This window comes from Glycine max, chromosome 17 (assembly GCF_000004515.6).
Source record: "Glycine max cultivar Williams 82 chromosome 17, Glycine_max_v4.0, whole genome shotgun sequence".
NCBI classification, from domain to species: Eukaryota; Viridiplantae; Streptophyta; class Magnoliopsida; order Fabales; family Fabaceae; genus Glycine; species Glycine max.
Genome location: NC_038253.2, coordinates 41,202,466 through 41,230,030, shown reverse-complemented (window position 1 = coordinate 41,230,030; position 27,565 = coordinate 41,202,466). Strand labels below are relative to the sequence as shown.

Below are 27,565 nucleotides of genomic sequence, written 5' to 3'. Positions count from 1 at the left end.
GGGGCTGGAGACCTAAGAGCGTGAGAGTGCAAACTGTTGTGGTTTTAGGATTCATATTTTTTGCTCTTTTAAATAATAATAATAATTATAGACTTAATTATATTTTTAGTCATTAAAATTTGAAATAAATCTTTTTTTTTCTCCAAATTGAAAAAAAAATACATTTCAATCCCTGGAGCCTAAGAGCGTTAACAAAAGTGGTGACTTGGTATTTGGAAGTAGACACTATCAAATGCTGACATGTCACTACCTTGATTATTTCCATTAATGTGGTGTGATAGTGTAGGGAGTAAAAATGCATTTATTAAAATTTAAGAAACTATTTTTTTTTTCAATTTGGGGACCAAACCCGAATTTATCCCAAATTTCAGGAACTAAACATGATTAAGTAATAATAATAATAAAAACAACAAAACTGAATTATTTATTTCGTTCTTTTATTTATTTATTTTAAAATAAACCACTTGAAAGCGGGGCTCACAAGGGAAAAGTTATGCTTATCCAATAATTGTTGGATTATAAAGTTGTCAAACTCATGTGGATGTTTCTATGAAATCCTCGTGCGCATATCGGTTGACGATTTTTTCTTTTTTGGTAATAGTAAAACAAACGTTAAAAATCCAAAAGCAAAAATCGCAATTGCTCTAAATCTTAACCGCATTACACTTGAGTGTTTGACAATGTTACCCTGATTCTAGACTTTCTTAACTAATTTTTTAAATAATTCTTTTTATTTTTAGTTCTTCAACACCCAACACATTTTAATATGGAGATGACCTTTCACCTTGATTTATTTATTATATTTAATTATTCTCGTCTTAATTTCAATAAGTCAATATCATATTTAAGATAATATATCTTTCATTCTTCAACACCTAACACATTTCAATATGGACATGACACATTTCAATATGGATATGACATTTCACCTGATTTATTTATTATGTTTAATTATTCTCATCTCAATCTCAATGAGTCAATTTGTCATAATGTTAACTAAAAAATTCATTCATTGGGAAATTGAATTTTGTACCTTCTTAAATGTATCCTACACCTCCCATTTTTTGAAAAACCCCAACCTATTCCTTTTATCTTTTTCCTCTTCTTTCTCCTGCAATCGTAGCCCGTTCATGTTCTTCTCTTCTTTCCACCGTGCAAGTCTAGACTCCCTTTCTAGTTATTCTCTTCTTCTCGTAGTTAATGAAGGTACAAAGCAAATCTAACTCAACACCATAGAAGTCCCTCTCCACTCCACAGGTATGTTTAAACACATTCACATTTATGTTGTGAACCTATTTTTAGAACAGACATTTCGTAAGGCTATAAATATTCTTACAAAATGACCTTTCCAAAAGAATAACAGTTATGGAACACCTTTTCTATAAGGAAAAAAAAGTGTTATCCAAAATGACCATTCTAAAAAGTACAAATTATACTTCCAAAAAGACTATTCTAGATTTTATGGAAGTGTATTTTAAAAAAGCCCATTATAGATTGTAATTTTTGCTTCCAAAATGATCCTTCCATAAGCCAAAATAATGTTTTCTAAAAGTTGCAAAATATACTTCTAGAAAGGCTACTCCAGATTGTATCTTATGCTTCTGGAATGGGTTTTTTGTAAGTCCAATATTGATTTCAAGAATCTCCTTTTCAGAATGTATAAAATACACTTCCAAAAAAGTTGTTTTGAATTTTAAAAAATATTTTCCAAAATCATCTTTCTGTGAGCAAAAATACTTCCAAAACAACAGTTCCAAAAACTTTTTTTGCTTACAAAATTGTCATTTATCCTCTCAGAGATGTTGTCACAAGGGGTGGGTGTCAAGGGAGGGAGATGTCATTGTTGGGGGTGGCCACCGAAGGAGATGTTATCACAAGAGGTGGCCGTCAAAGGAGATGCCATCACTGGAGGTGTTAAAATTGACGGAAGGGATAAGGGAGGTGTTAGGGTGGGGAGATGGGAGGTGAAAATTTCATTAAGGATATAATGATCTTTTGACTAAATAATGGGAGGTGCAGAATTCAAGTCCCCATTCATTGTTACACACCCAAAGAACCAAGCCCAATCAAACTAGTAAGGAAAATTTGACCCACTAATTTCACAAGACAATAAAATTTTAACTTAGCCACTTGTAACACATTTCTAAAAAGTAAAAAACATGTTCCTTCCTAGAACAGAGATGCGGTTTTTCACGTCTAAAATGAAGCTACTGATGTAGTTTTTGCATCTTTCACGTATAAACTATAAAGCGGTTTAGACCGAAAAACATTTGTACCAAAAGATGCTATATTTGCACAATCTCTTCTACATATGCAAGATTCATAACTATTTTATTACTGCTAGATTTATAACTGGTTAACGTAATTACTACTGATATTTTTAGTTATAAAATTGAAAAATACATTTTTAACAGATGTGCAATAGAAAATACATAATTACCCATCATTTCTCATGCTCAACACATCAATAGAAAACAGGAACCAAGCGTCATAGACTGAATAAAAGTTAAGTTTTAGAGATATACAATCAAGCCTCGGGACAAAATACACAATCAATTTTAATAACCTATCAAAGTATAAAAATGTTATCAAACCTGAGTTCTGGGGGTTATAATTTGACACTCTTCAATGGAAAATTGGTTAAGTATTGTCTCGACTAGACTTAATAGGAGAAATGCAAGAAAAAGATATGGTACAACAATTTTTATTTCGTAGGGAAGAATATTCCCTGAACGAAGTGCATTTATTTGCGACTGTAACCAGGTGGTGGCATTTGATTCCTGTTTCCTCTTCTATCTAACAAAGAATATTGATTGGACGAATACTGACCATGATCCCTGTGCCCACTCGGGTTGTTTCGTGGAGTCCAATTCTGATGAGCTCTAGGTTGGAAGCTTTGGCTGTGGTGACTACCATGTGAATTATTAAACCTAGCATTGTGATTATTTCCTGATGATTGATATCCATGCCTTGAACTACCCCCACTACCTTGATGGTGATTTCTTTCATAATTATGTGATCTAGGGTGTTGATAGTCATTTCTTTCGACAGGATTTGATTGCTGGCGAGGATGATTGTACCCCACCGGTGGCGCAGGGTATGGTTGATTATAACCATACTGCGGAGCAGTAGGGACAGCATTGTAAGGTGCAAACTGTGGTCTGCCTTGGAGTGAGGGAGCTGAAATAGGTGGCGGCATTGCAACGTATCCCGGGCATGATTCATAACCATGTGAAGGCAATGGTTGTCGATGATGACCCATGGGTGCAGGATAAGATATAGGAGGACCATTATGCGGATGGCGGTATCCATTAGTATCAACCTTTGCCTGTAAGGAATTGACGATGAGTCTGTGTGCTGCATCCCCAAGCTCCCGACCAGAAATAGATCCTGGAGGGTTTTTCCTGATACAGAAAAAGGGAGAACCAGTCAGTTTTAGCCCAACTAGATGACCAGCTGCTGCATGCAATACAACAGTAAATCATAAATTTAACTCAATATAACACTAAAAGAAAGCCTTACCTCCCATTTTCAGCATGGTGTCTCCTGCCTGAATCTTCATGCCACAAAACAGGTTCAGGTTTTAAATCCTCAATTCCAACAATCTGTACACACAGCACATAATTTTATTTTCCCACCAACATTACAGTATAAGTAGACGAAACACAAGGAAGCATACTACTTTAAAAAGACCAGTGTCTTAATGTGACAAACATTTGAAATTGAACCCAAGACTGGGAAAGGGACTTGGAAGTTGGAGGGTACGAATAAGGAGCAGCTACTAAATTTAGTACCTTTTTTGGAAATTTAACTCCTTGAGGTGGTCGGGTAATGTGTGTATGTGCATCTGGGAGTCTGTATATTGCACATCTGAGCAACAAGGTATGAAAAAAGAAATAAGATAAATCACAGCAACTTTCAGATTCATGACCATAAATCATGTTCTTATTAAATTATACCCACAGCTTCGACAGACTTACATAACATGATTGTCCATGATATCTTCCATGCTTGCGACAGGAGACCTAAAGATAGGAGGGCAAGGTTCTCCACCACATAAGGATATGTAACCATTCATTCCACCACTGCATGTATCCCTAAATAACATCAGAAAATAGTCCAGCAAGATCTTAAAAATGTCATTTTGAATTTGAATATATAAAGTAAACAAACTTGACAATTTCATGCACTTGAAAACTATAATGAAGTTCTATTGCAGCAGCAGCAGCTATTGTGCGTCTTTTGCTACTCTAAAAAACACTACCCTCCTTAAAAACTTACAACAAGGCCCCTTCATGTTATCATATCATAATATAGTAATATGTATATGTTCATGTAATAATGTAGCAATTGGCATACACAAATGGCATGTATCGTTTAAAACAACAGCTATGCCTACTTCAAAATTATAAACCAAGTGACTAAACCAATACATTTTGAGAATTTCAGCAGCATTTAGCTTACTGGCGATAAATGCTTCACTACCTAAAACCACATTTTGATCAGCCATGCTGCACACTATTGTTTTAGTATGTCTTTTAAAGTGACAGTAATACATGTAGAGAAATATTAGGAACATGCTTTGTAACACTCTTATTAGTTGGAAATTTATTAAAACTGAAAATTTTGTGGGTCCTACATCATATTTAATATTTTCTCTCCCAATTTTATAGTTTTCAATAAATTTCAACCAATTACAGAAAGGGTGTTTAAAAGAGTGTTAGAGAGTGTGTTCCTAGCACTCACATGCACTATATCCAAGCTTAAATTTAAAAGTAATAGATACCTAGCAATTCTGTATTAATTGACTAATTTCTCAAAATACTGTTTCATTATCAATCAAAAGATGAAAAACACAGAGGCCTCACAATTTTTTTCTTAAGAAAATTTTAAATTCAATATGTATTCTCCATACAAGATCAAAGATCATATTATGGCTTGCCGCATAATCTTGAGACAAATTGTGACTCACAAGCATAAATAATGCTCCATCAGAACAAATCCACAACTATGACCAGAACAAAATTCGATTAAAACCTTATCATCAAATGTTTTCTTACAAAATTGCAAAACATTATGCACTGACCTTTCTTTGGGATTGATTTTTTCCTTGACCACAGCCCGTTCACTGTTGGGCATGTTTTTACACTTGTTGTCAAGTGTACTTATGCACGCAGAGAGAGGATGACAAGAATTCACAAAGAGCAAGTCGAACATTATAGCATTCCGTCGCTTTTCCTCTGGCTTTTATTTTTTTAATAGAAATATGACCAAAATATAAGCAAAAATAAGTAAATAATCTTTTTTTTTGGGGGGGGGGTGTGGGGAGTGAATTGAACCAAATGTGCATCCGAACTCAAAGGAGGACAGAGACATACTGTTAACAAGTTTTCAATCTTTTGAACTTCTGCAAGAAGACGCACTTCATCAATAAATGGCAACTTAGCAATACCCTGCAAAGAGGAAGGATGATATATTATGAGCTATGATGCAGCCATGTTTAGAAAATACTAAAGAAAAGGCAAAGGTAAATTAGGATTGAACCTGCCAAGCAAAGCGTTTGCCATTCATGTCCACTTCAAAGTCTGAGGCACAACATTAATATTAAATAGGGAGCAAATCATAATACAGAGGAACTTCTAAAACTAAAATTAATAACCCACTTTAATAAATACATACCAACTGGATAAAAATCAATGATTGGTGAGCTTGGATCAGTCATAAGTCTCCTATATGGCTCAGGAAGTGCATGAGAGCTGCAGACATATGATAGTCCCAATGTCACACTAACTGAAGTTTAGAAAGCTACAATTCTTTATAAAAATAATAAGTTGCGTAGCATGCAAACCTTGCAGCAGGAAAAACCCCTAGAAGCTGGTCATATGGTTTGAATGGGGTACCCAGCTTAAAGCTAATATCAAGTTCACCAAGGCCCTTGAGATCAGACGCAAAGGGAGCATAGTGATAAGGATAAAACCTGTTTTATAACAAAATAAATTTTATAAAATAAGACATGCAATTCCTGTAGATGCCATCTGGATCAAGAAAACATATGAAATTCACAGGCAATAGAAGTATATTATTGTTCTTGTCCTTGTCGTGATTTCCTTATCTAAAAAACAAACACAGTGCACAAGGTCCCCCCACCCCTGGTAGGTCTAGGAAGGATAGATGTATGTAGCATTACCAGTGTCACACAGCAAACATTAGTGCAATTAGCTTGTGCTGTGGTTAATATTGTCAATACAGGTGATGAGATGAAAGTATTAAAGGCCCAAAACAGCATTTGTTCCAACATATTCAAACAAAGGATTTAGTCCAATTGAAGTAGTTCGCAATCATAGGGTGGGAGTTACAGTTTTCCAATTAAAATCAGACATCAATATCTCTAAAAAAGGGGTGTGTTTGACATTTTAGAAAAAGCTAAGATGCTAAATTGTAAATCAACAATTACAACAAATCAAAGGAAGCCATACTTAGAACCAGTTAGATAACAGAGATTAAATAAACAAAGTGCTTATTTCCACATATCAACCCCAACCAAACATGTACTTACTTCAAAGTACTTTCACAAATTCTAACCTTATTCATAGATCACACATTGCCATAAAATTTTAGCCTCTTCATTTCTACTAAAACTATCAAAGTTAATCTGATAGACTCCGACCCCCTATTAAGAAGGTTTATGTGAGGACTGAGGAGGCATAGAGGCGAAACAAGGGATCATTCCCTTAAAATAGATCATAATCATGTTAACAGACCAACAGTAGTTAGTTACAAAATATGGTAAAAAAGAATATTAAAAATTAAAAAAAATGGGAAGGAGGGAAGGCATCAAAACTGTAGGAGGGCATTGTTGAGGAGAGCACTGGTCTCTCAAATATCAGTAAGGTTTACTGTTTTTTTTTATTATTTCCTCTACTATGCCACCACCCTGGCACTGGGTCAGAGGAAGAATTTCCAATAAAGATTAATTTCTGTACTTCATCTGAACCAGTTTCTATTATAATATCAAGAATTGGTCTGAGGGGACCTAAGACACGGATACCCAAATTCACCGAAAATATAAAATAAGGAGTTTGGTAAAGAAACTGCAGCAGAAGAATAAAATAACAGGCCAGGAACAAGGTCATGAGCAAGCATCAGACAAGTTTCAACCAAACTAGTGTTAAAATTAAGTACTCAACACCTAAAATTACATCATCACAAATTTAATCATCAAGGTGAGAAAAGAGAAAAATACAAGTGCCATACATTAAAGGTAAACAAAAGCCAACATAATTTCAGACTCATACAGTCTCCAGAAAAAAGCTAGAAAAGGAACTCACCAATTCCAAGAACAAACACCTTCATAATAATAGTGCATCACCCAACATAGCCCTTCAGTGTATTTCAAGACCTAAACAATAAACTGCAATAAGAACACCCAGATCTCCATATGAATCAAAATTAGCAACACTTCAATTTGTTAACTTACAACATCTTTACGTATCGCTTCAAGTTCCTCAGGAGTTTTGGCAGAAAATTTTTCATCATAATACCTCTCTTTCCAGCCAGGTTCTCCCAATTTAATCTGTTGAAACCAGAAATATAAGCTGAATGAACTGAATAACTTAAAAAGAAAAGGAGAAATCAGTTTCGACAAATAAAAAAGCAGTATAAAAGTCACACTTGCAAGTTTACATATGGAAGCATGTCATACTTCTCAATATACTATCTATAACCTATATCCAAAAAGAACTTAGGTTTGTTTGGACAAAATTGAGTTCCAAAATGTGGTCATCCCAGTCCTTGTAGCATAACGAATTAAGATGAGGTGAGCATCTGCATTAGAACACCCAAACACAAATATTTACCAAAAGCTGCCATTAATTATAATTGAAAATTCAATTGGGTCCCTCAACTATTAAAAGTTTAATTACATCCTCCAATTATTTAAAAACACTACAATCAAACCCTTTTCCGTCAACTCCATTTGTTAGTGTTTTTAAACAATTGGAGGACCTGATTGAACTTTTTAATAATTGAAGACCCAATTGAAGTGGCTTTAAACAATTGAAGACCTGATTGAACTTTTTAATAATTAAGGAACCCAATTGAACTTTAGGCACCAAAATTGTATTATTAAGCCCAAAATTAATCCATTTCAGTTTGTTTCATCAATTTAATCATTTAATATTTCCTTTCATTTTTTTCTTTTATGGGAAAGTTAACTTGTCAACATCAGCATAGTTAACATTCTGAGATTGCAACAAACTCCCAAAATTTCCTCAAGATAATTTTCTTATATAGTTTCTTGTATGGGACAATTAATAACAATTACCAACAAAAGAGACTTATCTCCAAAACTCACAAAGGTTATCAAATCGGAATTCATATCATGAATCAAAAGATTTATTTACCGAAACATGAATTGAACCGTATCATGAATCAATTCATGATCAATAATTAAATATGCCATAACAAATATTTTAACAAACAAAACCATTAAAAATATTAATGTATTGGTATTTTAAAGTGAAATAACTTACTAAACAGCTAATAAAGTGACATGTAAACTTCAAAATAATGGGGAAAAAACTAGTTTAAATTCAGCTCCATAGCAAATGTTTTAAAAAAAAGCAAATATAATTTAATCAGGATACAAATTCATCAAATTCTAACTACCATCATGATGCCCAATACCTCTACGTGAATATGGGAAAATTAGTAATACAATATAATTAATTCACTAAGATTTAACCTATTATCCAAAGGCAGGATATTTACACATTTATTACTTACTAAATACAAATAAAGCCGCAAGCAAAAATGCATAGGAAAACTAAAATACAAACAAAAGAACTGTAAGAACTCTATGTTTTACCTTATCCTCTTCAGCATTCTTTGAGTTGAATACATCAGATTTCTCACGAAGTATCTCCTTTAATTTTGTTTTCAATTCATCTTTATTATCTTGAGCCTAAAAGGTAAAAGAAAAATAAACTCAGACAAGACACAAAGGAAATAACAAGTTCAATGTAAAAACCTTAGAAGTTAGAATAATAATGATTTGAGAACATGACAAATTTCTTGCCAGGCTCATACCCAGTAATAGGTTAGCCCATATAATAGTTCTAAAGAATGCCTCTCCTGAAGCAGGAAAACATACATCTATTTCAAGATTATTCTCAGCTTCAACAATAGCAGCAGCAACAGTTGCTCCTGAAGAAACCCTAGCAACTTTATAAGGCCTCTCAAAGGCTTCTTTATTGTCTTTTCTAACTGATGCAGACACTTGAGAATTATAATGCCCAGATGGTTGAAATGGTGAAGGATTTGGAGCTGAAGCAAGACGAGAACCATGGAATCGTGAAACTGCAACTAAAGACTCTGGTTTAAATTGAGGCTCAGCATCATCTCCCCTCCTTGCCTGTGCCTTTTCACGCTTTATTCTTTCTGTTTGTCGCTGAAGGCAGAACAATAAATACAAAAGAAGAATCACCTTCATAAACAGCCAAGCATCTCTAACCATGATGAAAAACTATATGAGTAGAAATTTTTATTATCTCTCACTCCTTCAAAAATGTTCCTTTTGTATATACCACATGGCACTAAACTGTGACAAAAATTGAACAGTCACACTTCTTCAATAGTGTGACATACACACTCTGCCCATAGGCACAAATGGATGATCTCTCTCTATCTAGTCCTTAAAAGGGAAAAGAGATGCAACTAGACATGATGACAAAAGGATATATTGAAAAACAATTAAATACCAGAAAACCATAGAGTCTTGCAATTCAATGTGCGTGAAAAAATCTGAATAATTTAAACATCACTATCATGCAGCCAGACAAACTTGACAATTTCAGATGCTTGCATAACAAAGCCTCCGGGTTCTTTTCATAATTCTCTCAAGATAAGAACCAGAATAATATTTACAGTACTACTTGGCCATCAACCAAAGCTAACTGCAGGCTAAAATCAGACCTGATGCAATCGAGCTCTTTTCTGGAATATTTTATCTTCATAAGATCCAACAGCCTGAATGAAGTGCTCCACCTTGCTCAAATTTATCTGGAAAAAAGCACGAAAGAAAAAGAAAAATTGTACATGAACATTATTTAGATGAAAAGTGGCACAGCATATCACACAAATCACCCGTTACCATCACGTACCGTGCTTCCATTGGTTAAATAACCACCGAATTCCCTAAATTCCTTCTTGTATACTGCTATCAGCAAGTTAATTGCACCCTATGTAGAAAAAATGAAATTCCCAACAAATTGATCAGTTACATAACCTAAAGCAGCATAAAATATCGCACATCAGGTCAGATAATACACTGCTGATATCATAAGTTCATAACAGATACACCATAATTACTGCCAAACATCAAAAATAAAGAATTAAATAGGATGGTAAAGTTTAGGACTTCTTTCTGCCTCAACATTGACACAATTCTTGAAATTTAGAGAGAAAGAAAATTCTGACACATTTTTCTGCACTTAAAAATTGTACAATGAATTATGCTATGCAAAAATTAAAAAAAAAATCACCATATATTTTGTCTTAATCATTAACTCAACTGAGGTTTGAATCACATATTATATTCCCTATGATTATTCCAGTAAACCCGTTGTAAAGTTCATACTGATAATTTGATATGATAACACCCTACAGCTTGTCTCATTATTACATGTCAAAATTAAACTCAACCCAAATTCCAAACTTGTCCAAAACTGAATACAAAGCAAACCTCATGAAATGCTAGGTCACTGCAAATTAAACACCACCTAAACTTTCATACATCTTCCAACAAAAATATGTGAAAAAACAGATATGTTATTTCAAAGCCATTACTACTTTTGAAAACAGTGAAAACTGATTCATAGTCCAATACCATATATATTAAAAGTTTTGATTCAGTGACAGACACATGCAGAAATGCATGCTAGTCTATAAGCTACTTCTAAAGTTTTTTCATGTCAGATATATTATAATGTCTGTTTTGCCTCCATCTAAAAGCTTGCACTTTTGGGATTAGTTGTTCCTAATCCTAAGCTACGAAATCCTGCATGACCAATCACGATTTAAATTAAGTTAAATTTCAGAGAAGGAAGAGGGGTTTGATACTTTATTCATGTTTCAACAAATCAAAGCAAAGCATTTTAGCCTTGTTCGACCTAACAATTTAAGCTTTCTTGATAGTTGGTTCCTTGTTATTTTGATAAAAGAACAAACCCATCATTTTCAAAATTGCCCCAAATTGTTTACATTAGCTACCAAACTCCAAAGAATGAGAAAAGGGAAAAAAACAGCTCCAATATACGTCCAAGACCAGTTACGTTAAGTCAAGGACAAAATCCACAACAAATGCTTAGAAAATAGAAGACCAGTCTTATAATTTGATTCACACCAAATATATAGAAAATAGAAAAGGGAGGGAGTGAGATAACAAGAGATCTAGAATACCAGACCTCACGAATCTCTAGTGTAGGCATGTGTGGTAGAAAATCATTGCCGACAAAAAAACACATGAAGATAAAATCATCCACAATGCATTCAAAATCAATCTCGAAAGGAGGATTAGGTATTCTCATCTCATACTCCAGATATTCTCTCAGAGTCCATATATTTAGGAACTACAAAAGAAAAAAAGGAAGTGAGAATTAAGGACTAAAGTAACAAAAAATATGTTGTCATACACAATATAAGATAACTTTATGACATGTAGGAATTTCAAATCACAAATCCTAACCTGGAAGGGCTTTTTCGCCACAATAGCCTCTCCTTTTTCATCAAACTCTCCTGCCTTCCTTTTTGCCTTTCCTTCACAGTTTGCAGCCATATGACCCATCTGACCACAGAGGAAGCATTTGTCTTGTCCAGGAGTAAATACAACCTGCATAACCCATTATTTACCAAACAATTCAATCACAAAAAAGTCTGTTGGAAAGAACCGAAAAACATTGCATAAATTTGTATCAATCATTCTTCACTGTCAACATCATGTAATTATTTTACTACACTAATAAGCTCTATTTCAGAGACAAAGAGCGAGCAACTCATTAGGCACAAACCTCTCTAAGAATTGAAAAATGAATTTCATGGGTAGCCAATGCCAACATAATCAAATCAGCATCCTGTCATCAGACACCAAATTATAAGAAGTTAATTATATCCATGATAAATAAAGAAACAAAGACACTGAGTGAAAGTCAAAAAGATTTCTTTTTTCTTTTTTTGATAAACAAAATCAAAAGTTAAATTTTGAAGAGCAACAAGATGTTGGAAGATATATACCAAACCATAGAGGCAATGTCGTGTATTTGGATCATAACCTTTAAGATTTCTCTGCAGGCGGATATAGGACATAATCTTATGCTCCCCTTCACCAGGAACATTTGCATCAGAAAGAATAACCTTCACAGACAAACATAAACCATAAAATTAATTAAGATCCTCCTCTCAACTGGTACACATTAGCCACAGCCACACAGTTTTTATAAAATGAACTCTCTACCTTAATATTTTGCCAACCAGGGTCATTGTTCAACCTAAGATGAACATAGTACTGAAGTGCAATTGACAAAACAGCCATAAATTCAGTTCCAGGTGTAATGACATTTGAATCAAAAGTCTGTGACTCTCCTTTAGGAGGAAGCTTTCTTCCCTCCTTCTCAAATTCCTCCCTTAACCTTGTTTCTTCAGCAGCCTATCACACGAGAAAAGCATGCAAACATAGGCAAAAATCTTATCTAGGTATCTTCTCAAATATTTCATGATTTTCTTGAAAGTTGCTCACATACACACCCGTATCATAAGACAACAACAACAACAGCATTAATCACACAAAGGAAGGGACGAAAGCAAGAGACACTACCAGTTACAAGAGAAGTTATATTTTATAATAAGATTATCTCGCAATTCAACAAATATTTTACCAGTAGATGTAAGCCACAAAACTGATATAAAAATTTTAAAAGTATAGTAGATAAATGGTTAAATACTCAAGACCAAGACCAGAGTATTCAATATATCATCAGTAATCAGACTAGTGCACAGTTAAAGCTTTCAATTACCAGCTAGTATGGCACGACATTGATTCAACTGAATTGTTTATTAGAACCCAAGAGTGTAAGTTCATACAAATTCCACAAGTGCTAGATAGAGCTGTGTTATTCATACATCATGACATCTCATACTTCTCACTATTTTTTCTCTCTTGAATGTAAAATTTGTTGTACAAATAACATTTCTCTACTAGATACTAACAAACACGAAAGAATGAAGTCTCTGACGCATCTCAAAGCATCCAAACCCACCAACACAATGAATGGAGAAAAAAAAGTTTAGCACAACACATACCGCATCAGCTGCATCTTTCGCAGCCCTAAACCGCCTAGACCGCTGCTGGTTCATTTTCGCCCTCGGCGCAACACCGTCTACAAATTGAACCAAAAAAACAAAAACAAATAAGCCTCACCAATAACACAAACAACGCAATTACAAATCACAAATCACAAATAATCACAACGAAGAAATAAACACACACCAATAGCCATATAGAGCAGCTTCCGCGGCCGCACCATGACGAATAGTCTGTCAATGTAGTCGAACATGCACTCAAACACCTCATCAAACGACGTCGGAGACGGCTGCAACAAAACAACGCATAATAAATAAATAAACGAAATCAAGTTACGAAGAGGAATTTGAAGTAAATTTGAGGAATGAGGAGAAATGTTACCCTATCCTCGGGGTGAAAGCAAGGATGAATGATGCCATTCATGTCGAGATAGAGGTTATCGTATTCGATGTTGTTAGGGTTCTTGTTGCTCGTATCGACGGGGATTTGAACGCCGTCGATTACGACCGCTTCCTCTTCGATCGCGTCCACAATCACCATCGGATACTTCTCCGCCAGCCATCGGTAGAACGCTGGGACTCCCATCGTTCACTCAGATTTCAATTCTTCGCCGAAAACGAAAACTATCTTATCCAATTTTCTCTTTCTTCTTCTCTCTCAAATCTAAAACGGAGAAGAATATGCGAAACACACAAACACTGATTCCTTTCGAGTTTCTACTGCGCGGGCCCGATTCCTTGCTTGTTTGCGCTATAATAACACTGACTCACTCGCGCGTGTTGGATTGCTAGGGCACAGAATTGGATCGAAGGGACGAAACTGCCCTTTCCGAATTTCGCTAACTGCTGAAGATTTATTACAGATTTTGATGATATTTAAGAGAGCCTTTTAGTCTTTCTGCAATGCCCCGGATCTGTTAGGTTTTAATCGTCATCCCATTGCAGTAGCCTAGGTTTAAGGGCTCAGCGCGGCTAGATATTTTACGGTCGATGTGTCCTAAGAATAATATTATTTTACTTTTATGTGAAAGTGAAATAATCCGTTTTTTTTTACTCAAAAAAAATATTATTATTCGAGAGACTTCAATTTTAATTTTGTTAGTAAATTTATTGATTCAAAATGCGTACTGTTTTTTCTCTGAGTAACAAAATTGCAGACTATGTACTGTATTATGTTTAATTATCTTACTTGGAAAAAAGTTATTATTTATTACGATAAATATAATGATCAAATATTAATTTTATCATTAGTTTTTGAATGTGAATCTAATCCCCTTGGAATTACAGCTTCAGTGGAAGGTGTATTGATAACATAGGATAGTGATATATATCTTATTTTGTTTACATCAATATTTTTTTTTTTGTAAAATGTAATTTTTTGTACTCTTATATTTCAAAATATCTTAGTTTGTTTACATCAATATTTTTTTTGTAAAAAGTAATTTTTGTATTTTTATTTTTCAAAATTCAGGATTTTAATTTTTTTTGTAACTGAGACACTTTATTTTTTATTTTTAAAAAATTCATAATTTTAATCTGATTTTAGTCTAAATGATCAATTTCAAATATTAATGTGTATTTTGTTAGCATTGACTAACAAGTGTCTATTTATTAGTTATGCGCCAAATGTTTTTTAAATTTTTTACTTGCTAATAGGATTAATTTATATAAAAAAAATTAAGAAGTATACCATCAACCTCTAAAATTGGTAAAATCATGGATTTTTTAAAATTGGGGGATAAAATTAAAAAAAATAAAAATTTATTAAAAGTGAAAGATAAAATGTCTTGATTTAAAAATAAAAGAAATAAAATTATAAAAGAATAGGAGGATGAAAATCACAAGATTTCTAAATTACTAAGTTGTGATCATCATCATATCATTATTATTACTATTACGAATTGAGGGATATCTAATAAATTTATTTAAATTCATGAAATTTTATTATATTTTTTCTATAAATTATTTTAATTTATTCGAATAAATTTCATGAATTAACATTCAAATTTACAAATAAATGCCCGTTTAATAAACATTTTATTAATTAAGATTTAAATAGGCTATTTATTATTGCTTAGCGTTCATTTGTTTCATTTTTTTTCATAAAAATTGCTTTTATTTATATAAAAATATGTTTTGAAAATATTTAGTATATTTATTTTAACTTTTAGAAAATATTGATTAATTCAAATAGCACATTTAGTTAAATCTAAATCCCTATCATTGCAAATTGCCAATTTGAAGATTTACTCAAGCTAACTAGTTATGAGTTGTGGCAAATATTAGTTGGTATAATTTCTTAATCTGGATAAAGTTTCCAATAAATACTTACAGAAAAAATGGGAAAAGAAAGTAAAACAAATGAAACTTTTCTTCTTTTGTTATCAGAATAAAACTTTTCTTTTAAATGTACCTTAACTTATAAAGAAATTAAACAAAAGGAGCTTTTTACAAAAATGAGATAAATAACTTTTTTAAGCATGAAATAAATTTTTATTTGTCTTATCATTTTCTTCTCCTACATAAGAGATTTACAAATTTATCAAAATATGAACTGTACTAGCTTGTAATATCTTAATTATAGAACGAAAGAAATTTTAGTTTATTTTATCATTTAGAAATCTATCTAATCTGAACTGGCATTCGCGTGTAATATCATACTTAATGGAATATAGTAGTTAATACTGCCTGACATACCACACTTAACCACATTTTGGTAAGTCCATTCTTCTTGACTCCTCGAGGCTCAATGTCAAACATGGCCTTTTTAAATATCTTGGTTAGTGATTAGAGAGAGCCCTCCCTTAACCAATGAGATGGGAGGGGTATTAAATTTTCGAGAGGAGAGGTTTCTCTGCACTGCCTTTGACATATTGAAGGGAAGAAGAGTTATTTTAAGTTGTCGTTGTTAAAGAATCAAGGTATGCTGCATAAATTTGTGAAATACAACAATATTCAACATATCCTGTAATAGTTCAGAGGCTATGTCAATGTTTGCTAATTAAATTACAGAACAGAGAACAAAACAATGGAAAGGAAAAGAAGAAAAGACATGTTTACCATGTACAACCATTAGATACAAGAATCACCCGATATTCATGGCATCCTGTCCTTTAACTACACAAACCTCCTAAAAACTCAATTCTGTTAAATCATGAAGCGGATTGAACCTTGATGCTTTCCAAATGCCATTGCTGTGTGGTCCCTTAAGTCAAGAATTCCCATCGGTCATGCATGCTCAATGACCGTTTTTTCCTTTTGATGAAAAGAATCTACTGAAACCTCGGTTGTGTTTCTCCGGTGTAGGAGTGGAAGAAGCAGACGAAGAGGTTGACTTTGTAGGCCTGTGGTTTGGATTCTGTACAGAAGATATGGCTGGAAAGTTTGACTCATTATCTGATGGACTGTATAAACTGTTAGAAAAATGTAAGGGGGACTCTCCACCCAGTCTTTGCACAAATGCAGAACTAGCACTGTCCATCTCTGCTTGATCCTGAAAATTTGGGCTATTAGGTTCACGCTCTGCGAAGCCTTCAGCCTTTGAATAAGGAGGCCCCGTTGGCTCTGTTTGAGGATGCATCGATTTTAACTGCTTGCCAAGAAGAAATATGGTTTCCTGACACTCAGCTAACTTTTCAGCAGCAGCTTCCAAGTCTCTCTCCTGTGATAAAGGAAAAAAAAAAAAACCATCAATCTTAGATTGTCAACTCATCACAAAGGCTCCTGGATTGAAATACATATGATGATATTATCATTAGATCTTAATGTTTTCCAACTTGATAATATTTTCATGTATTTACCAATGCAACATTAAATCCAGCATACGGCTGTCTATTTGAATGAAGTTACAGCTTTACCTGCTTAGTCTTAATGTCATTATCAGCAGCTGAGCTCTCATTCCTAACAGACAGAGAAACATGGGAAATTAGGAATTTGAAATGGAACCAGCAAGAGAGATTAACGTAAAATATTTGAAAGCATGAGTTCCAAGTTAATGTTGGCAAGGAAATTAAATATATGCAGTGCTACCATTATCCTATATCTTCTTACTTAAACCAACATAAACAAAACACAAATGATGTGACAAAAAACTTGCTAGGGCAGGATTATGCTGAATGTATACTTTCAGCACTTATAATATTGAATGTGTCTCTAACCTTTGTAGTTGTTCTTCTAGCTCCTTGTACTTAGCCAAAGCTTCTTCATGAGCCCTCTTTTCATCTTCAAGTTCATTCTCCAGAGTTTCTGTCTTCATTTGCAGATGATTAAGCTCAGTTTCAAACTCCTTTGCGCGTGCTTCAATTGACCTGTATGATTCTGTCATACATTTTAGTTGCGTCTCAGCCAGGCTGTTTGATCTTTGAGCAGAAGTCAATTGTGATTTAACTTCAGCTAGATGTTGCTCTGTCTCTAGTAATCGAGACTTTGTCATTTCAAGATTTTCAACACACTTTGACAGATCAACAACTGCCTTCTCTTTCTCTAATTTCAATTCTTCAAAGTTCTCCATTGAGAACTTCTGTGACGTGGCATTTGATTCATAGCCTGGGGCCAAATTTCCATCATCAGGAATCTCAGGATCAGAACAGGGATTAAGAATATGTGAACGACCATTTTGAAATCTCTCTCCTGATGAATTGTCTTGAACTAACTTATTTTCTGGCAGAGCAATCTTATCTATGCAATCAGGACTATTAGTTTCAGCTTCTCTACCCTTATAACCAAGGATATTAAATCTAAATTCACTTGCTTTGGCTAGAACATTAGACAGGTCAAGAACGAACTGCAGCAAACTTGCTTCATTGCATGTAACTTTATTAAAAGTAACAGAGAACTCCTTCATCTTTTGGCTTATTCCATCTCCATCAGAAGATATATCATGAGCTGTCATTGCTTCTTTGGCTAGGAACAAGACAAAGTCATGAATTTGAGAAGTTGCGGCTTCTAAATCCGAAGTCATCTGCACAAATTCTGTAGGTTTCTGGGACGAAATTTCTTTTTCTGCATTTGAGCCAGCATCTTCAGCATTACCCAGCTCATCACACGTAGTATCAGAAGGCTTGACATCATGGGGAATGGCAGATACAGAGTCCTGGATGGAAGTGCCACATGCCTCTTCAAGAGCGTGTTTAATATCCTTCAGGATCTTCTCCATGTCAGCATCCTTAGCCAAGGACTCAAAAACTGATGATATTCTTGATTGAAGCTCTGCTAGCGACAAGCCAGCTGGAACATCAGATTGGGGATCAGGTGCTGACAATTCCTCAGCAGAAGAAACCTCACTTGGCAATGGATTTGGCTCACTGTTCTCTTGGGTGTTAGAGGGAACATCTTTCCCAGCACTGACCTCTGATAGATCATTGACCACAATTTCATTTGTTATATTGTTTGAAGTAACTGAAACTCCACTGGATTCATTTGATAACCAAGCCAATTTCTCCACCTCCAGAAAGTCATCCATTAGTTCCAACTTCTTAGTGGCATCAGATTTGCTCAATTCCTCAGTATTCTTTTCTTTAGGGAATTGGGATAACTCAGAGAGAAATGCTGTAGACCAAGACTCAGCACAACTTCCCACATCATCATTTCCATCTTCAGACAAGGAGACGAAGCTTGGTGCATTGCTTGCATTTTGACTGTAAATGCTTTCATGATTTATATGGATGATGGATTGAGGAGATCCCTTCTGCTGATTATTTGTCTGAACCTGTGCTTCCAAAATTTGAAGTTTGCTCAAAGTTTTAGCAAAACTACTCCTTGAAGCCTGCAACTCACTGTTACGTTTTGCCAAAGCTTCTTTCAGCATCTTTGTCTCTTCTTCCATTGCCAATAAACGCTCTGTAAGAAATTCATTATCTTTGTGGAATTTCTGAGCATTATCAAGGGAGAACCCAGCCAATGTGGACATGTGAGAACTAGCAGGTTTGACAGGAGACTTCCTCAATCGAGTTTCTCCATATTCTCGGCCAAGACTTTCAACTTCTAGCTTCATTTGCGCAAGTGCGGCAGGACCAGGTAACTTTTTCCGCACTAGACCACGTAATCTTTGGCATTCTGCCTCTAGTTTAGCAATTTTTTTAACACCCTCCATGTGCTGCTTGTTAGCAGCTTCTGCAGACCTCATACTCATGTTCTTTTCTTCATTGCGAATCTCAAGCTCTTTGGAAATAACATGAAGCTCATATTTGAGTGAATTGATTTCTCTTTCACAAGATTCAATGTTGCCCTTGAGAAGCTCAATTTCAGCCTCAGCATGAGCTTTTTCTTCACTTAAATTGATTATCATGTTAGAGCGCTCTTGCAAGGACCTTGACAGAGCCGCATTGTCTGCAGCAGACCTGAGGAGTTCCTGTTCAAAGTTCGCTATCTTAGCCTCAAACTCACCCTTAATCTTGTCCAATTGCTTAGTTTTTGTGAGAGTAACTTCCTGTATTTTCTGTTCATGTTCTTCCTTCAGGTTTCTTATCTGTCGCATACACTCTTTAAGAGCACCATCTAACTGTGATGCCTGATCCTCAGCAGTAAGTTTTGCAAGAGTGACAGTTTCCAGATGGTTCTTCAACGCCAAAGCTTCTGCTTCAGCCTTCTCCCAGCCTGTGGAGTTTTAATAGAATTTTAATTCCAAGAACAATAAGAAACACTTCAAATTAAGGAAGACTTTGAGCTTTGAATATCTTTAAATAGGAACCATTAAAGTAGTAATACCTGAGACAGCCTCTTCTGCGACCTTAGCATGCTGTTTTACCAAGCTTTCCTTGGTATTTATCTCTGAATTAGCTGCTGACAGTTTTTCATTTAATTCCTTGATCTCATCCTCCAGTGTCTGAACTTTTTCTTCATATGTCTTCACTTGATCCTCCAAACCAGTCAGATGGGAATATGACTCTACCGAGATTTGGATGTAGCTCGGCTTCTTGTTAACCCAAAAACAAAAAACAAAAAATGATCTTATGTAAAGTGTGCAAAAAAATTAAAGACAAATAATAGTTGAAGGTCCTAATTGAGCCTTGAAAAAATTACAGTAGACAATTTAGTCCCTAGAAAATAATAATAATAATAATCATGTAGCCCTTCAAGATTTCAAATGTGGAACACAACACATTAGTTCTCCAGTCATTTTCTCTCCATTGTAAGCATACCCGGTCAGTCCCTAAAGAAGTTTATCCTGTACTAATTTAGTCCTTGACAAAATAATCAATGACCCAAATTGGTCCTTAAAAAAGTTAACTCAAATGCACAAAAGGACTAAAACATCCCATGTTTGTAATCTTGAAGGACAAAATGGAATTTTATTTTTCCTAGGGATCAAATTGTTCCCTATTGTTTCGGGGGGGACCAATTTGGACATTTTCCTCTTGTTAGAACTTGAAATTATCACGTGGAAATCAAGAAGGTGAGAGAAAAAAAAAATAGACTAATTTCCTGCAGCACAAAATGTTAGAAACTAGTTCTTATCTCTTTTTAGATGAAACCAGTTCTTAGCTTTAGTGAAACGACAGTGAATACACATACCTGAGTTGCAGCAGCACCCGCAGCAGAGTCCAATTCCGCAGCTGCTTTCTCAAGCACAGCCTTGTCCGACGATTTTTTCTTCCATGGCCAGCGTCGGTCCATTGAAAAGTACGGACACCCTATAATCCAAAAAAACAGTTATTATCACTAAAATTAAAAGCAAGTTCTCTTTTTCTTTTCTTTTTTTCCATTTTTTTACCCAGTGGGCACTGCTAAATTCCCACACATACTACTATATTATTACACAAACAAATAGTAATCCAAACCGTATACGAATACTCAACCATCCCACCGATTCACAAAAGGCCATCACGATACCACCACACAAGTGGCTTCCGTTTTCAACACTACTCAAAAGTAAATGACTCCATGCACTCGTCGGTAGTGTCGGTGGCGATAGAAAAAGCACACAAGACACGACCCCAAAAGCAAACAGTGCAACCGGGTAAGGCCAAATTGTTGATTGCTCATAATTTTGGCACCCATTTTTGGGTCCCTGATTGACTCTCATGTTACTTTATTTTGTGATTGTGATGCTAATGCATTCACTCAAACACTGAGCGTCTAGACGTGTTGGTTGCGCAGAATGCTAGACGTGTTAGTTGCGCAGAATGCATGAGTTATTATAAACCCAATTGACACGATAGTGTTTTCAATTCTCACACATAAAAAAAAAACTGTGAGCCACAGCAGCAAACATAAGCCAATGACGCTAACTGCGATCTCCAAGATCTAACCATCGCAGTTCCCTTATTCTTATCCCATGATATCATACAACCGTACACTCCAACAAATATGCATTTTCTCTTCAGATAATTGAAAATGAAAGATAATTTGTAGAGAGAGAAAAAGCTAGAGCCAGATAGAACTAACGCTCTTTCGGTATTTAACATAACCGAATATTCAATAGTTGAATCGAAACTGAAACCACTGGCTAGGCTAAAACAATCTCGTGTAAATGGATTCACACGCTCAATTGTAAAGCCTCGTTTACGAATTCGTGGCTCAAAATTAGATCCAAGTTAATCACGAACTCTTTAAAAATGGAAACTATGTAATACAGAAATAAATTAATCTGAGGAAAAAATTGTATAGATTTTTCCAAAATGTATGGCCGAATTGGACACTCTGCGACTTCGTTCTATCTAATTTAGAAACAAGGAAGATGGAATATGAACGCAGCAATTGAATTGGAAGCGCTCTGAACACAACTTCGAGTCACCGACAAAAAATTGAGAATAAAAGAGATTAAGAAAAATCGCCACAATGGCGCGTAATCGAAACAAAACAAAACAAACTGAAAGACAAATCAAGCAATAGAAGTTGTATTACAGTGGATGGAAAACAAATAAATAAATAAATAAATAATAAAAAAGAAAGAAAAAGAAAAAACGAGGAAGTTAACAACAGCATTCAGCGATTGGGTGTGAGAAGAAATACCACCGGCGAGGGCAAAATCGACTTACCGGAAAAAATGCAAAAATGCGAGTAGCTGATGCAGCAATGAGAGAATGCTAAGATATTCGGATTAGGATTTAATGGTTTTTTTGGGAGAAAGGTTTGAAAGTGAAGGTGGCAGTATCAGTGACAATGGTGGAGTGGTGGTGGTGGTTGGGTGTGCTAAGATATATATATTCGGAATTAGGTGCTTCTTAAAAAGCAAGACGTTGCAGAAGCTCCAAAAACCATCACCTTTTCACACACCTCTTTCTCTCTCTCTATCTGTGTGTTGTTCTCTTCGAATTCAATAAATAATAAATATTAATTAATATACTCCTCTGTCACCATTTTTTTTTTTTTACGTATGTACAAAAAACAATAAATAACTCTAAGCTTTGTTTTTTTAATTTTGTTGAATGACGTAATTGGCCCTGTGAATGCGCGGAAATAGCGAGAGGGGTAAGAAAGCTTGCGGCAGAAGGAGGCGTACAGTGAGGGGACTGAGGTCTGAGGGTGAGCTGTATCCGATAATGGGAAGGGATTGTTTTTGTGTTTTGTGTTTCGCTTTTTGGTTAATACTAATAATATTAATAATGTTTTGCTTTTTGGTTAATACTAATAATAATGATTCAACTAAAAAAAAATTGATCTATAAGTAATATTAGACTTAATTTTTGTAAACAAGTTCTCTAGTTTTTTAGATATATTTATGAAAAAACAGAAAAAAAATATTAAAAATGATTGATTAGATTTTTTTTACGGATATTATTTATGAATAAAGTCAGTAGATACTGTGATCAATAATATAATAATAAAAAAATGAATTTACAAATTATTGTTTCAAATGATATTCAACTTAATTTTTTTTAAGTAAGATTTTAAATTAAAATTTTATAGATGATAAAAAAATATGATTGATAAGAAAAAATTATACTAAATATTATTAATTAAATTTTTTTAATAAAAAATAATCATCAGTAAAATTGATAAATGATTAATTTTAATATAATAATACTAATAAAAAAATAATGGAGTGGGTTTAAATTTAAAGAAAAAAAGAGATTTGAAAGAATTAATGATGGTAGAGAAGAGAGAGAAGGCGTGCGTAAGTAGGAAGAGTGGAGTTTGGACCACCGTCAGTGGCATTCTACTCTGTACAGCTCACGAGTTTGATATCTAGCTCGCTCGCAGCGAAGACGTATGAGTTGGCTGCTTTCTAAATGTTTAGTGCTGCCACTTCTTGACATGACATCAACGTGGAGATACAAAAGTCCACCCTCTTACATCTTACTACTTGTAAGTTTTTTATTTTTATTTTTAAGGTTACTTGTAACCTGTAACAAATGTGTGCTGTATAAATAATCATCTCTTTAAGGTATATATAGTTAGGTGTTTGTGGTCCAAAATTTGATCTCTAAATTTATTTGTAAAAAAGAAAATATACTAATGTTTGTTAAAAGATGATAATTCTTTAAGAGTGTGTTTGGATGAGAGAATTAAAATGGAAAAAGTAATTATCCAGAGGATTTTAAATTTTTCTCCACCTAAATAATCTATTTGGATGTTCATTTAAAAGAAATTTTAAAATTTGACATTTTAAAATGGAATTTGTTTTTAACTATAAACTTAGAATTTTAAATTCTTTCAAAAACAAATAAATTCTAAAATTTCTAGCGGTTTTCACAGAGGCGAACGCTTGCTCACTCATTCTCAGAGTCACGTTGTTCGCACACTCTCACATGCTTTCAATGTTGCATAGCTCGCTTGCTCTCATATAGCCTCACCCTCGACCTCTCCTCCATTAACGCGATAGATCTATTTGATGGTGGTGACTTCTCAAATCTAATCAACATCGTCGTGGTTGTTGCGACAATGTTGTCTGTGTTGTCGATCAAGCAATCACGTTGACTTCTCATATCTATTCTCTCTACGACAGCACAGTCGTCATTGTTGCTAATTGTTATTGTTTGCTATGTGGAGACTTGGCTAGGCCAAAACGTGGAGGGTGTAATAGTGATATGGTTTGTAGGATCTAGTGTTAGTTCGCTCGTTTACGAAGTCCAACGATAGGGTAGTGGACGGGTGGTGGAGACGATGGTCCAAGGAATAGAGGAGTAATTTGGGAAGGTAAAGATAAAGAAAAAAATTCTAAAAATTTCCCATTATTTATTTATTTTAATAAATTCATCTAAGTGTCTAGAAAATCATCTTTTTAAACAATAAAAGAATTTTAGTTAAAGCAATTAAAATTTTTAAAATTTAAAATTTTCTAAAATTCCAAAATCTTTCATCCAAACACACTTTAAAAGGTTTTAAATTTCATGTTAACTAATGATATGTGAATTCATTATCAAGTTCTTATTGGATTATTAATAAATATTTAGTTTTCTAAATTTTATATTTTGAGATGTCTAATCCAAACTTATAAGAGGATATTGAGAATTTCACCTCGATTAATGATATAATTAATATATAAGAGAAGAAAATTTTCATCTTATAAATTAATTTTCAAAGTTATATTAAATTTAAAGAAATGAATCTTGATATATCGAGAACTAGTCTCTAGCATTGATTCAGTTTGCAGGATACTCTGTTTAATAAAAAATACTCCTTTCAAAAAGAATTACTTATAATTATATACCATACCATTTTTATAACTTAATATAACCATTTTCTAAGGTTAACTATCAGATTTTCATTTCAAAAAATAATATTAATCTAAGGTTAAACGGGTGACAGGCGTCGTTTACTAAGCACGATGGACTTTCAAAATGGTAATGCTATCAAAATAAAATGCGCCTGGGAAACCCCGAAGGGTGAAAACAAGGGTTCGAAGAATATATATTTAACTAATTATGGATCTAAAAACAAATCCACGTACGTTTATTTTTTAATCTTAAATTGAAGGACCCGATAATTCAAAGAACTGACCAATCCTATCGAATGTTCCATTGGATTGGAGCGACATTATATTTCTAATTAAAAAATAATGTGTAAGCTGTATTCACTTATGAAGTTTGGTTAAATAAAAATGATGCTTAATGGATTTCATTATCAATCACGTCACCTTATCTTTACTTAAACTGGCTAAATATAATTTTTTGAGTACGCACAAAATGACATAAAACTAGCTGTACTCGGATAATAAGACATATGGATAATGGTGTTGGGAATTAAACATAGAATTGCAATATTTTTTAATTTTTTATATTAGGAAAGTCTTTTAAAATTATAATATTTTATAGAATTATAAAAAAAAAAACTAGTTTGAGTTATTTTTAATATTCTTATATAATATCCTAATATTAGTATTTTCATGTCTAACAATTAATTAAAGACATAGATAGCCACAAGTTTGGGAAACAAATTTATCAATGTGACTCGATTCAAATATTAAAAGTCGGGTTGTTTCAATAATCTTTAAATTTATTCAATCGCCCAATTCGTTCCATTTTTATTAAATTGGGTTTTCAAAATAAATGCTTTAAAATTCTTTAAAAATATGTTTCGAAAAGGTTTAATTTTTACTTGCCATGATAACTTAACCCGAAACCAACCAAATTATATCAGGTTATTTAGATTCAAGTTACATGTAAAATTAATTAATTAGTGTACCCTACCTCATTTATTTATTAAATAAAAATAACCTACTAATGTTGCTGGTAATCTCGAAAACTTTAACGGATATTAGGATTTTTTATCTTTAAGAAATTACACTCATAATTCCTATTTATTTTTTAAACTACACATAACATCATCGTGTATTTTCTATTCTATACCGACTCACATTTATGTTTAAAAATATTACATTAGCGCCTTTTAATGTCTAAAAGTATTATATTGACACACCCTTATAAATCATACTGACATCATCTAAACCTCTCCAAGAAAGATTATAGTAATTTGTAATGGTTAAAAAAAATATAAAGTATCTATGTAATTTCAAGAAACTTCAGCACAGCAGATTAGTGTAATACATACATATATATATATATATATATATATATATATATATATATATATATATATATATATATATATATATATATATATATATATAACTTATCATTTTTTACTCACAAAATCAATTAACAATGAGAAATAATTAAGATAAAGAGTGAATTTGTTAATCGTTTGACAAATACACCAATTTATATAAGTAGTAAAGTAAAATAGAAGTTCAAGTGTTGAGTCCATAAGAACTTTGTTTGTACTTTGGTAGGTGTATATTCAATCATCAAGCAATTAATAAATTGGTTTAGATAGTTGTGAAGAAAACACTACAATAAATTAACACAAATTTAAACTAATTATTTAAAATAGACAAGAGCAACTAGACAAACACTTTGTGGTGATGAAGCAATGCAAATATGTTGGAGCCTAACTTATCAAAATTACACTTGATGTAATATTAATGATTTTTCTCTATTTAATATTATTCCAATTATCATATACATCTACTTGTTTATTCTAATCATGATCCCTCAAGTGAAAGAGTCTAATTTACCTAATACCTTGAGATAATAAACTAGTCAAATTACATTATGAACAAAGATGCATAAAATAGACTAAACAATATTATTTTATCTCTAGATATGAATCATTTAGATATCATTTTCCACTTCTTAGAATATAAACATTTCTCAATGTCTAAATCCTACAACATATCATAAATATGGTGATCAAGCCACAATTAATAAAATTAAGCACAAAAAAGAGACAATAATAATTAAAATAATATTAAATAAATAGTAGAAAAGAAATTACATCAGAGTGTTTGGTTGCTAGGCTTCCAACAATAAGGGACAATGAGAGACTTTACAATTGCAAGGGGTTGATAAGGAGGGAAAAAGAATAGAGAAGGGGGAAATGAATGACTCATAATGGTTGATTATCCTACTTCTAGCCTTTACCTTATGTAAGAAATTATATTCTCTTGAATATTCTGTGTGTATTTTCTCCTTCTCCTCTTCCTTTTTTTTTATAGATGCAATTCAGCTTAGATTTCATGCAACCTTCGCGCTAAGCGTGATTGCCACACTTAGCGAGTATGACGGTAACCTCGCGCTCAGCGCGTGACTTGCATTGAACACGCCTTCACGATCCGATTTCTCCATGTGACTCTTTGCGCTAAACGTGTTCTGCCCGCTGAGCACTTAAAACGCGCTAAGCAAGCATCTTCATATCTTCAATTTGCTTTCTCGGGCTTTACTTTGTTTTTTTGCGGCAATTATTCACCAAACACTATAAATTTACAAAC

General features: G+C 33.6%; 2 protein-coding genes across 3 annotated transcripts; both read right to left on the bottom strand.

The window, feature by feature from the left end:
- Positions 1 to 2,470: 2,470 nt before the first annotated feature.
- Positions 2,471 to 14,299, bottom strand: LOC100783068 (5'-3' exoribonuclease 3). 2 transcript variants are annotated; one of them, XM_006601283.4, is made up of 23 exons: positions 13,736 to 14,299; positions 13,541 to 13,643; positions 13,354 to 13,430; positions 12,509 to 12,700; positions 12,289 to 12,408; positions 12,066 to 12,128; positions 11,744 to 11,887; positions 11,463 to 11,627; positions 10,161 to 10,238; positions 9,973 to 10,059; positions 9,152 to 9,448; positions 8,867 to 8,962; positions 7,478 to 7,573; positions 7,329 to 7,399; positions 5,849 to 5,977; positions 5,680 to 5,756; positions 5,545 to 5,585; positions 5,379 to 5,453; positions 5,087 to 5,244; positions 3,981 to 4,097; positions 3,795 to 3,870; positions 3,523 to 3,605; positions 2,471 to 3,404 (listed from the first exon to the last, which is right to left on the bottom strand). In XM_006601283.4, exons 1-23 carry the CDS (start codon positions 13,937 to 13,939, stop codon positions 2,744 to 2,746), a joined length of 3,210 nt encoding a protein of 1,069 aa, XP_006601346.1. In that variant the 5' UTR covers positions 13,940 to 14,299; the 3' UTR covers positions 2,471 to 2,743. The 2 variants fall into 2 exon arrangements, with proteins under 2 accessions (XP_006601346.1, XP_003549459.1); XM_003549411.5 differs by having other exon boundaries at positions 3,981 to 4,085.
- A 1,959-nt stretch (positions 14,300 to 16,258) lies between these two features.
- LOC100813544 (filament-like plant protein 4) lies at positions 16,259 to 22,609 on the bottom strand. The gene is made up of 6 exons (XM_006601282.4): positions 22,332 to 22,609; positions 20,866 to 20,984; positions 20,059 to 20,266; positions 17,511 to 19,947; positions 17,211 to 17,253; positions 16,259 to 17,014 (listed from the first exon to the last, which is right to left on the bottom strand). Exons 2-6 carry the CDS (start codon positions 20,965 to 20,967, stop codon positions 16,592 to 16,594), a joined length of 3,213 nt encoding a protein of 1,070 aa, XP_006601345.1. The 5' UTR covers positions 20,968 to 20,984; positions 22,332 to 22,609; the 3' UTR covers positions 16,259 to 16,591.
- Between the last annotated feature and the right edge of the window lie 4,956 nt (positions 22,610 to 27,565).